Source organism: Musca domestica, unplaced genomic scaffold, assembly GCF_030504385.1.
Source record: "Musca domestica strain aabys unplaced genomic scaffold, Musca_domestica.polishedcontigs.V.1.1 123, whole genome shotgun sequence".
NCBI classification, from domain to species: Eukaryota; Metazoa; Arthropoda; class Insecta; order Diptera; family Muscidae; genus Musca; species Musca domestica.
In genome coordinates, this window is record NW_026712161.1 from 660,552 (window position 1) to 673,382 (window position 12,831).

Consider the following 12,831-nt stretch of genomic DNA (forward strand, 5'->3'; position numbering starts at 1 on the left):
TAACAATTTTCAAAAAATAAAATCCTCTAAAAATTCGGTTAATATCTTAAAAATACCGAATATAGCCGTATATTAGGGTCTATACGACGATGTGGACCTGCATAGGCAACTTTTGTCACAAGCTATTACAATATTCAAATGCGAAAAAAACTGTTTATAATGTAGCTAAAATCATCAAAATACCGAATATGGGGAAGTACCATGGGGATTATAAAATGTGGACCTGCACAGACAATTTTCTGTCATAGGCTGTAGTATCCATTACGAACTTCAAATACGAAATTTGAAAAAATTCCGATAAATAATGTCGCTAAAATCATCAAAATACCGAATATCGGGTGGTACCGTTATATGGGTGCTATACGAAGACGTGGACCTGCACAGACATTTCTCTGTCATAGGCTGTAGTATCTATTACGAACTTTAAATACAAAATTTGAAACAATTCCGGTAAATAATGTCGCTAAAATCATCAAAATACCGCATATCGGGAGGTACCGTTTTATGGGGGCTATACGAAGACGTGAACCTACATGACCCATTTTCAATACCAAAAGTCCTGCAGACATAATGTACATTTGAGTAAAATTTGATCTATCTACTTCGACGACGGACATCGCTAAATTGACATAGAATTTTATGCTGATCAAGAATATATATACTTCGAGGTGTTAGAAACGGAATGACAAACTTAATATACCCTCCATATGGTGGAGGGTATAAAAATGTAAACATTTGCATAATCCCCATGCAAACATTCAAAACGCTAATAAAATTGTTTCATATTTTTGTATCCACACTTTCATATTTTTTTTTTTTATATTTTCCTGAAATTTTGGAAAAAATTGCAGTGTTTTGAAAGTAGATCTAGAAATAGAAGCCACGTGTATCGGCTTTTTGAAAATTTGCATTGCAAAGTTAGTATTTAAAGGGTGAGTAAAGTCACTCATCTTCCAAAATAGTTTTCGTATTGTTATCCTATTATTGACGAAGACAGAAGGTACCTAAAATGTAAGAATTTTTTGAAATTTAATCCCTTTTTTTTCGTTTTTTTTTTTTTTTTTTGAAAATTTTGGATTAAATTTCCAAAAATCCTTACATTTTAGATATGTCATGCCTTTATCAATAATACTGACAACAATAGTAAGACTATTTCGGAAATTTAAATCCTCAAAATTCACATAAAATGCATATTGATTGTCCCCTCTAAATTGCACTGGTAGGAAATGTAGGGTACTCAAATTCCCACCATATGTTTCACACTCTTGTACTTTCTCACATTTCGCCATTTCGCCAAGAAAAAAACCCATTCCCTGTGGCCTTTCCGTTGCTTCATTAACAATATTGTTTGAATTCTTGTATTTTTCTTTACATTTTTTTTTTCAATTTCAATCAAAATCTCACCATTTTGGCCCAGAGCCAATAATATGGGCCAAGATACAAGTAACTATAAAAAAAATATATTTTATTGTTATTATTGCTGTTGAATTTTTGTTGCTGTTGTTGTTGTCGAAAGCACAATTTGGCAAGATTACAAATCGCGTGTCAGCTAAACTTGACATCATTTGGGTGGGCAAATATAGCCGGGCTACAACATGCTGGCTAACTCATTCTGTTGGCATAGATTTTGTAATCTAAATATTTGTTTAATGTTTTATCATTTATTTGTTTTTTTTTATTATTAAAATTAAGAACTTTTTTTAAATATTTTTGTTTTTTTTTATGAGCAAATAAAATATTTGAAGATTATGGTAAAGGCATGGCCATAAAACTATGTCAGCAAAATTAAATTATCTTAAAGATAAGCTAATTGCTTTAAGAGATAAAAAGAATACATTATATTCATACATATATTCTAAGTGGTTGTATGGCACACTGGCGGGAGGTTGTGGTTCATACGTATTTATATATGTACATATACTTCTTGTTAGTTAATGTTCCGTAGGCATACCCTAACAACCCACTTAATATGTTTTGAAAAGTTTGGTTTTTTTTCTCCGGCCTTACAACTTGGCCAAACTATGTTTTCTGGCCATTGTTGTGTTTTCTTTGGTCATTGTTCGACTAAATAGCTGGGAACTTTTTTTCGAAAAAAAACATCAAAACCTAATGGCCTAATGATTATTACTTTATTTTGTTCTCTCTTTCAAAAGCCATTATTGCAAAACCCTAAATGCCATGGTAAACAATCTTAATAACTTTTTTCTTTTGGCTTTGCTTTTTTTGTTAACAAAGAAACTTTGACTATCTAATGTTTAGTTGGGAAAAAGTTTGTATTTTTTCTATGCATTAAGGAATTTATAAGAGGTCAATTGCCTTTGGATAATTGTTTGCGGTCATTAGATATATTATAAATATGATTGGTACTAAACTACAATGGCCAGAAATTTTAAATATGGTCAATTGCAGACTTCATTATATAATTGTTTTTCTCATCAAAAACAAAAATAGTTTCACTCGAAAGCACATTTTTTCACAAGACAGAGTAGGGTCTTTAAGAGGCTGAAAATTTTCAAAAATATCTCCCACCTACAGATATCTCAGATAAGGTCTGTAGACGGTCTTCTAGTCGTGGAAAACTTGAGAAAGGTATTCGAACTATCTTATAGTCCAGTAAGGCGTGGGAAGTTTACATAAAAGCTTTTAAAGCTATTTGATGTCTTAAATCTTTAAGAGGTGTTTATTTATAGAGGATTTCTGAGATTGTATTATATATCTATAAAAGAGCTTAAAGCTCTACATTTAAAGTTATTCTATCTATTGATATCTTTGAAAGTAATTAATATCAGAACTTTTGATGGTATTCTGTCTATATTAAAGATTTTTAACACATATTTTTTTTAGAAAACTGCTATAAGATCTATTACATCAAAAAAGGAGCTTTTAAGCTCTTCTTTCGACATTTAGGACTCAATGTCCATTTTTATAATGATCTTTATAGGTCTAATATCAAAACCTGTCCATAGAATTTTTATATTGTCCTTCCGTTTGTAACACCTCGAAATACACATTTTAGTATAAATATTCTTCATCAGCATAACATTCTATGTCGATTTAGCAATGTCCGTCCGTCTGTGGAAATCACTGTAGCTTCCGAACGAAATGAAGTAGGTTGATAAAATTGTACTCAAAAGTATATTATGTCTGCAGGAATTTGGTATTGAAAATGGGCCATGTAGGTTCACGTTTTGGTGTAGCCCCCATAAAATGGTACCTCCCTATTTTCGGTATTTTGGTGATTAAAGCGACATTATTCACCTGAAATGTATCAAATTTGATATTTGAAGTTCGAAATGGAAACTATAGTCTATGACAGAAAATTGTCTGTGCAGGTCCACGTCTTCGTATAGCCCATAAAACGGCACCTCCCGATATTCGGTATTTTTAATGATTTTAGCGACATTATTCATTGGAATTGCTTCAAATTGGGTATTTCAAGTTCGTAATGAATGCTACAGCCTATGACAGGAGGTTGTCTCTGTTGGTCCACGTCTTCACACAGCCTCCTTATAACGGTACCTCCCTATATTCTGTATTTTGATGATTTCAGCAACATCATTCACCGGAATTGTTTCAAATTTGGTATTTAAAGTTCATAATGGATACTACAGCTTAAGACAGAAAATTGTCTGTGCAGGTCCACGTCTTCGTAGCCTCCAGATAACGATACCTCCGGATATTCGGCATTTTGATGATTTTATCTACATTATTCACCGATTTTTGTTAAGTTTCACATTTGAATATTTTAATGGCTTATGACAAAAATTAATTATGCAGGTCCACGTCGTCGTATAGACCCTAATATATAATGTTTTTGAGAATTCCCAAATTTGTTCCAAATGGTGGAGGATATTCAAAGTTCGGCCCGGCCGAACTTGTAGTTTTTTTTACTTGTTATGTAAGAGCTTTGGAAAGTATTCAATATCAAAGCTTTTAACTGTTTTCTATTTATATAAGAGCTTTTGATGACAATAAAACTTGTCCTATCAGATCTTTGGAAAGTATTAAATATCAGAGCTTTTAATGGCATTCTATCTATAGAAGAGCTTTTGATTGTAATATATCTTCTAAAGCCGAGTTTTAACTACAACTATTAAATGTCTTATGTTATGTTTTCTAAAAAGATCTTCTGGATCTAGTACATCTATCAAACTATGAGAGGGCTTAATATATGGTAGACGTCTTAGCAATTTATTAGCTCTAGAAAAGCTTTTACGAGCCGTCTGTCTTGGGAAATCTGCCATCTATAAAGACATTCTGAAGATATGTTACAGATCCTCAAGGTAAAGAATATCTATTGAAGCTCTACTGGCTAAAATAAGACCTGTAAAGTTATTCTGCTCATAGAAAATCTGGTAAAAATCTTCTTCTTCTTCTCTTCTATAGCAGAGCTTCAAAAGCTCTTCTATTTACGAAAGAGCTTTTGAATATCTACTACCTAAGAAGAGCTTTTTACGATATTTCATGTATGTATAAGCTCTTAAATGTATTCTAGAAGAGCTTTAAATGTCTTTTATCAATAAAGTCCATGTTAAATATTCCATAGATATATAGAAGAGCATATAAATATATTTAATAATAATTCATATATTTAAATATATTTTAATACGTTTTAAATGGTATCGATCTACGGATGAGCTTTCATAAATTTCCGATCTGTAGAAGGGTCTTTAAAGATGTTTTCTCTGCAGAAAACCTTTTAAAAAAGTAAAATAATATAAAAAAAATAAAGACTTGTTAAATATCTTTGTCTATAGAAGACCTGTCGAAGTGACTTATTAAACGTGTTCTATATTCCCTGTGAAAAGTTCCGACTACAGAAAACTTATGAGGGCAAACATGTCGGCAAGTAACCTTTGATGAAAAATATTGTATTTTTTTTTACTCGAGGCATTTAAATGACCTCCTATCCATGGAAGAGCTAAAAATAATTTTTATGGTATTTTCATAGGTGAGTTTTAAAAAATAGACTATCTGCAGTAAATCCTTTAAAGGACTTTTGTCTGTTGAGAGTTTTTTTTTTAAGGATATCTATAGAAGAGCTTCTTAAGTTAAAATATGTATGGTGGAGCTTTTAAAGGCATTATATTAAATTTAAATGTTTTATTTATAGAAGAGCTTAAGAAATTATCGTTAGTAGCACTTTCCAAGTTAGAATATTAATAAAAGAGCTTTTAAAACTTGATATCTCTAGAAGATCTTAGAAAGTTCCTTCTTCTATAGAATAGCTTTTAAGGAGTGATATCTGTCGAAGAGCTTATATGTATTTATAAATAATTTCTTAATCCTCTTCTAGCTATAGAAAACTTGCAAAACGGATTTTTTTCAATAGAAGGCCCTGTAGAAAGTCATCTACCCCTCTTAAAGCACTTCTCCATGTTAAAAGTATTCTATCTTCTATCAGAAACATCTTTGTAATAAAGGGGTTTCAAAGAAGTCATATGTTATTTTAATCCACAATTCCTCCCCCTTTTGCATGAATCAGATTTCTAACTCATTGCCGCTTTCTTGTTTTTTCTCTTATTTTGTTTATGTAAAAGCAATTAACAAAACAAAATCTCAAATAAACAAATACAGCAATCGAAAAGTTAACAACCTGGTGGTGGGAAGAAGAAGAAGATCACAGAAGAATTTCAAGAAAATGCTTCCGTTTTTCTGAACGTTATTACAACGCAGAGCACATGCTGTGCTCTGTGCGATTGATGAGTGAAATTTTTGGCAAATTTCTACAAATAAATGAAATCATGCATGAGCAAAGTCAAGGGTATTTAGCAGTGGGCAGTCAGTCGGACAGACAGACAAACATACAGTCAAGTGTACGCTGACTAAGTACAATCACCATCATCATTCGGAGCAATGGATATAAACAATGGCTTTAAATTGTAGTTGTGGTACGGGGACCATCCATTATCTTTGCCAACATTGGTCATTGTTATTGGTAGTCCGAAGCAGTGTAAACTTATTCACGTATTATGACTTTGGATTTGAATTAAAATTAAATACAATGAAACCCCATTAAAACGACAATTCTGCTGATGGCCTTTGTTGCAAATGCTCTAACCTCATTTCTATGTTCTCATATTTAATAGAAGTTCAAATATTCTCTGTAAATAATAAATTAGAAAAAATATCGAAATACCAAAATTACATATTTTCATATTCCATTTCAATTTTTTATTATCAACTTCCTAATTCTTCCCAAAACCCCATTCATCTTAGTCATACCTACCTGTACTGATGTGAAAGTGTCCCAAGAAGAACACTTAACGAAATAATACCATCAACACCCGTATTGACATCAATTGTTTGTTAAATGAATGTTTTTGATGACGGCGACGACGACGACGATGATGATGGTGGTTGTGATGAGAAATTGCTCATAATCTCAATAATACTATGGGTGTTATTGTCGCTTATTTTCTTGTTTTCTTTTGATTTGAAAATAAGAAGAAGCAAAACCCATAATAATTACCTGTCCAAGATTTCACAATTTTGAGCACGTACAAAATGATTCAGGGTGACAACAGGCCAGAGGCACAAAACATGTCTGAAGTATTTGGAATATTTCACCGGAAGAGATGAGATCACAAGTTGTAAAGTTCGAGGGGGAAATTGAAGTTTCGTAGAAAGTTTGTGGAAACACCCAAAGGCTTCAGAGTAAAATGAATAACCCTTCATATATCTCAAATGGTGGTGAGAAACTTCAAAAGTAAATGATTTGGTGGAAACTATTTGCATTAGTTTAAGGCTAGCGTACACACCACGCTAGAGTCTTCCATATGATTTATTTTTAAATTTCTATTATTTTAGCGTTCCCAGCAAGCTACACAGGTTGCGACAAAAAACGCCATTATTTTACATTTTTTTTTATTTTTATTGAATAAAAGCAACAAATGTCGGAAGTAGCATCAAATTTTAGAATAAGTTTAGATTTGTTCGAATTGGTCACCTTTGGCACGAATTATGGCCTTCAAACGGACAATGAAACCGTCACACGCTGACCGAATGTAGCTCTTCGGTATTTTGACCCATTCCCGACGAAGCGCTTGCTTGAGGTGATCGACACTTTGGTATTTTTTAGTGTCAACCTTGCTTTCCAAAATACTCCAGACACAATAGTCCACCAGATTGGTATCTGGAGCTTTTTGTGGTCATTGTGCGCTGGAAATAAAGAGAGGAACCTAATTTTGTAACCATTCCTGGGTGTTGCGTACTGAGTCCTGTTGGAATGTCCAAGGTCTGCGGCCAAAATGTTTGCATGCCCAAGGCTTTAATACAACCTCCAGGATATTTTCGCCATAATATTCGGTATTTATTCTGATGCCACGGTCGATTATTACGAACGGCGGCCCACACCATCACCATGGCCGGTGCTTGAGTTCTGGCTTCCAACCGAAGGTGCACATTTTCAGCTGAGCTCTAGAAACACGATCATTTTGTTTGTTTATAAACTGCTGGACAACGAATGTTTTCTCATCGGAGAAACCCAAATTCGACAGTTCACCACTTTCAGCCAAGCGAAGCAACTCTTTAGCTCTTTTGAGACTATTTTCTTTCTGTTACGGTGTAAGTTCTTGCACTTTTTGGAATTCCAATGGCTTCGTCCCGAGCTTATTTTCCAATATTTGCCGAATGGAATATTGAGATATGTTCAGCTCACGAGCCATTTTTCGGCCACTGCGACGAGGGTTTCGTTCACGTCGCTTTTTTACTTTTCGAACCATTTTCGCTGATGTTGCTGTTTTCTTCCGTCCACTTCTTTGACGTCGGGCTACGCTATCAGTATCGCGTTAACGAGCGATGGTACGAGACACCACAGATTTATTCACATATAAATGCTGTAGTGGTCTAACTATAGCCACTTGGGGTTTTCTAGCCAAAATATAAAGAAGTCACACTATCACGCTTGAATTCCATTACGAATAACTTTTTTCAGGAAAATTCTCACCAAAATGCTTTTGTACGCTTTTAAATAATATAATGATCTGTCACTGAAATAATTTTAACTTTTTTTAATTGGACGAGTGGCTTAGAAACGACATCAGTCTTAAGTTGGTTGCAGTTTTACATCTCATTTTTTCATATCATTGTTTCCTTGAATCTATTTTAATATTGCGTATAAGTAAGGACATCAGTTATACGTTCTAGGAAAATAAAATATTTTCTTTTATAAGAGCTTCATGCTTCATTTTTAATAACTAAAATTTTATTCAATTACTAAAATTTAATAACTTCAAACATGAAATTAAATTTAAAAATTATTCTCACGTTTCTAGTAATTTGCCTCTATCCCCTCCATCATTCGTCGCCTAATCATCTGTGCTAATATCTTTTCAATTATCAATTATGTTGGCCAAACCCAACAGCCAACCAATCATTCAAACAACCAAACTAATTAAAAAGCTCCCATGGTCGGCCGCTAAACAACACAACACTAAACATTGTAATTATCAAAGGGTAAAACATCAAATTAACTTCCTCTCTCTCTCGTGCTCTTCTCCTCTCTCTCTCTCTCTCTCTCTCACTTTAAATTGATGGCACAAAATGAAATTCCAATGAAATCAAATTACACAATCAACTTTCATTGATTGTGTGAAATTGAACAAAATCCCTTAACAGGCCCTGTCGGGGGCTGAAATCAATTCAAATTTTGTAACAATATGGGTAGGAGGATGCATCACTCCTGCCCACATTCTTCTCTTCCTTTCGATACAACGTTGTGTTTCGGGAAAATTCCTAACAGCATAATAATTATGTTAATGATAATCAAAGATAATTATAATCAAAGGCATAGACAAACTAGACAAATTTGCTCGGAGCTCAGGCATTTTGAAAGCCCAACGAAGCGTCTGGGTTTCAAATACTTAAAGGGTTATTGGCAGTTGTGTATGTATACAAGTCTTCCGTCATGGCATGAGCAAAATTAATATCGTGCTTAGCACACAAGGTTAAGTGAATAATTGAGGAAAGTGTCTCCTAGGAAACTGCTTGTGAATAGTGTCCTTAATGAGGCACATTTTTCACAGCATTACAGTAATTTTTCTTAAGGCAAGATTTCGATTTGAAAGGAGATTCCATGAAGGGCATATGGTGCGTATGATTTATAATAATTTAGGGATGCTTATGGAAACTGCTCTAAAACTACATCATTATTCAAAATATAAATAGATAAGATGGGTGCAATATGTTTACAAAACACGCAGCTATAAACGAAATTTAAATTTGATTAAAATAATTTAAAGAAAAAGCATTTTTCGGTATTGAATTTTAAGTTTTTTTTTTTAATAAAGAAAATGCACAGGATTTTAATGTCATAATACTTAAATGTATATAGAAATGTAAAGCAATAGGCCTCAGAGAAATGTAAAAGAAAATGCTTTAAAAAAGTTATAGAGATTTTGCTTGTGAACATATTTATAAACGATTAAAATCTACTGTCCCAGGGTGCGTATGACTAATATTAATTGATAAACATTTCTGGAAATTGCTCTATATCTTTGGCTTCGATCATGATATGAAAAGCATTCAAAAACAGTTTTTATCTTGGCAATATAGCCTACAAATCTTAAATGCCAAAAACCTATAATGAAAAATAATGCAATAAATTTAAATCAATTTCAATCAACAAATCAAAAAAGAAACTAAAAACTAACCTTTTTGAAATTTTCTTAGAATTAATCGAATCAAAGGATTTTGAGGCTATAAGTATAAAATGTATAGATAAATGTATCGGAATCAGCTTCTGTGATATGTTTTCCTTAAAAATTGTTAAGTTGATACATGTGAACGAATTTATAAACGGTTTTATTTCAGAGTCCCTGGGTGCGTATGACTGATATTAATTTACGAGTCTTTCCAAAAATTGTTCCATAACTTTGGTTCTATTTAGCATATGGAAACTATTGAAACAGTTTTACATTCAAAACAGTACATCCTTTAAACGGAAGTCTACAAATATGGATATTTGTAATGAACATCTATTCAAATTTCATTTAAAGGGAAAAATTGCTGAAAATGTCCATTATTTTAAAATTTAAAATGACAGGATATGCATGTATAGAAATGTAGCAATCGGTTATGATACGTTTATAAACTTATTATTATTTCAAAATATAAATCAATGGTTTCATTGGAATAAATAGACATGATTTATAACCAAAAATTTAAAAAGAGTTCGCTAAAAAAGGAAGCAAAATAGTAAAATTACATATTTTGGGTTTATTTTAATTCATCTTACTTATAAGATAGTGCAGAGGATCTGGAGGCCATGACTGAAAAACTTAATTAGATATGGAAAATAGAGTCCAGCATGATAAGTTTCTCTCAAAAATATTGTATATGTTCTGCTTCTGAACATGCTTTTAAACGATTTTAATCTTGTGTACCAGGGTGCGTATGACTGATATTAATTAACGGGTATTCGTAGTGAATGCCCTATATCTCTGCTTCTGATCAAGATATGTACAAGCAGCTAAAGACAATTATATACAAATCAATACAGTCTATAAATGTAATCTTAAAAATGTCCTCAATAAAATTTAATTTAAGAAATATGGAAGAAATAAGGAATTAATTTTTTAAATCGACCATAGTAATAAATGCATACATTTATTAGTATTCCAAATATACTTTCAAAGGTTCATTGAAATACGTTGACCAGATCAACAGCCACTTAAATAAGCCCCGCAATGAGTTTTTCTTTAAAATATTTGGATTTTTTGTACGAAATCATTCCAAATAGTGATTATAGATAATTGTCCCTCGGTCCATATAACTAATACAAAATTATAGGTTTCCATAGTAATTTTCTATGTGTAGGATTATAATTAGTATATGGAAAGCGTCTAAAGACAACTGTATTTAAAATGCAACTGTCTTTACAATTAAGTCAGAAAATGTACAAAAAGTTAGGAAATTAATTATTTTGTGTTTGGCTATTTGAATTAATTTTTTAATTTGATATTCGAACGTAAAAATATCTAGGAATAAAAAAATCAGTTGTAGTATTATGTAAATATTTATTATTATTATTCAAAACATTAATCGACATCTTTAGAGCGATATATTTGCTTGATTTCAGCTATAAATTAAAATTAATTTTGATCAAGAAAAATTAGAAAAGAATTTGAAAATTTCTTGGATGTTGGTCTTTGAATGTATATTTAATAAAAGTTGTATTGCAGGAAATTCTAAGGATGTAATATTGAAACTTAACTAGAAATTTAAAATATAGACCTCAGTGATGAGTTTCCGTTAAAAAATTCTAAAGTTTTAGTCCGAAATATTTTATAACAGTGATTTAGATTATGGTCCCAGGGTGCGTATGATTTATATTAATTTATGGGTGTTCCCAGAAAATAATATATTTCTTCCGTTCTAGGGGGGATATAGACATCATCCATAGACAATTATATTCCAAACAATACTGCCTTTCAGTAAAACCCAAACATTTGTAAAATAAAACATGCATCTTAGAGAAATTTAATTTAATTTCATAGAAATAATAAAACCAATGAATATTTTGGTGGCCATGAATTTTAATTTAAGCGATTATTTGCAAATCCCTACATTTATCAGCATTACAAATAAAATCCAAATTTATTTCTCCGATCAATAAGAACAACCCATTACAAAAACATTAAACTTATACATGCTGGAAGGCAAAGGAATGGCAAACATTTGCAAAGACTAGAAGTTTGGGTATAATTTATATTAATTAAGGAGTATTTGGCGTAATTGCTCGATAACTACGACATCAATCAGGATAAAAACGGTTTTCAAAGTGAATTATCTTCCTTATATTTATGGCTTTAAATAAAAAAATTATTTGGCCATAAAATTATCTCGAACAAAGAAAAATCCCTTAAAATCTCCCACATTGAAGATGGAAATTTAAATTAATTTCTATTGCCAATATTTAAGCCATTTAGAAATCTTTAAGCTAAGTCATGCTGTGCAGCATGGTAAAGCCAAAGTTTCCAGCACACATCAACAATGCCATTGTCTGATGTGATTAGCCGCCAAACATCTAGCTAGTCAACCAGCCAGCCAGCCACCAATTCAGTCAAGCATCAGACATGTAAACCCAACTTTGATGGACAAACTCTTTTATTCTTTGGTGTTTTATTTTCTTTTTTTTTTGCATCTTCTAACATTTTGCTTTTTTTAACTGGAACCCATTTTTATTTTATTTTCTCTACTTCTTCTTTGTTACAGGTCAAATTGGTTGATGTGGAAAAAGTGGAATGGTTAAATCGTCGCTCCTACAGTGCTATTGGCTTACTTCTGGGACGAGAGGGTAGAGTTTTATTGCGATGCGATGAAGGCCTCGAAGATTGGTTCGAACTGTTGGAGGTAAGTGAATATAAATGTCCAGTGAAAGAGATACCCTACCATTATGTGTGTGTTTGTTTTTCCAAAGAATATTGTAAGTGTGTTTGTAACACGCTGTTACAAGTAACATTTTAGGCCGCTGAAGAGTCTTTTTGTTTAGCTATGCCTTCTGCTTGCCATCAATGGCTCTCGATTGTGGGACAATGAACTTGTTCAAAAACTGAAGGCTTACAACGAAAACCCCCCATGAAATGCCATTAAATTGCAGCGTCACAGCGTACAGTACAGCAACATGGGGTGGCATAATGAAAATTTGCGGTCTATTCATGGTGATTGTCTATAAGAACAGTTGAGCCAAGAAACGTTTAAACGTGGGAAGTTGAAAAAATAAAAGAAAATTGCAAACTTGCAATTGTCAGTAGGGTCTGAGGAGGAGAGAGGGAAGGTGGAGTATTTGTTATTTTATTTTAATGAAAACTAAGATTGTGATAATCTTAA

General features: G+C 32.3%; 1 protein-coding gene across 5 annotated transcripts in view; it reads left to right on the forward strand.

Annotated features, from left to right (window-relative positions):
- The window catches only part of LOC101901024 (GATA zinc finger domain-containing protein 8-like), a 227,919-nt gene that overhangs the window by 201,738 nt on the left and 13,350 nt on the right, over positions 1-12,831 (forward strand). For all 5 annotated transcript variants that reach the window (XM_059118357.1, XM_059118360.1, XM_059118358.1 and 2 more), the window contains one exon: positions 12,217-12,354. In XM_059118357.1, the coding sequence (XP_058974340.1) occupies positions 12,217-12,354 (138 nt within the window). The remainder of the gene's footprint in view (positions 1-12,216; positions 12,355-12,831) is intronic.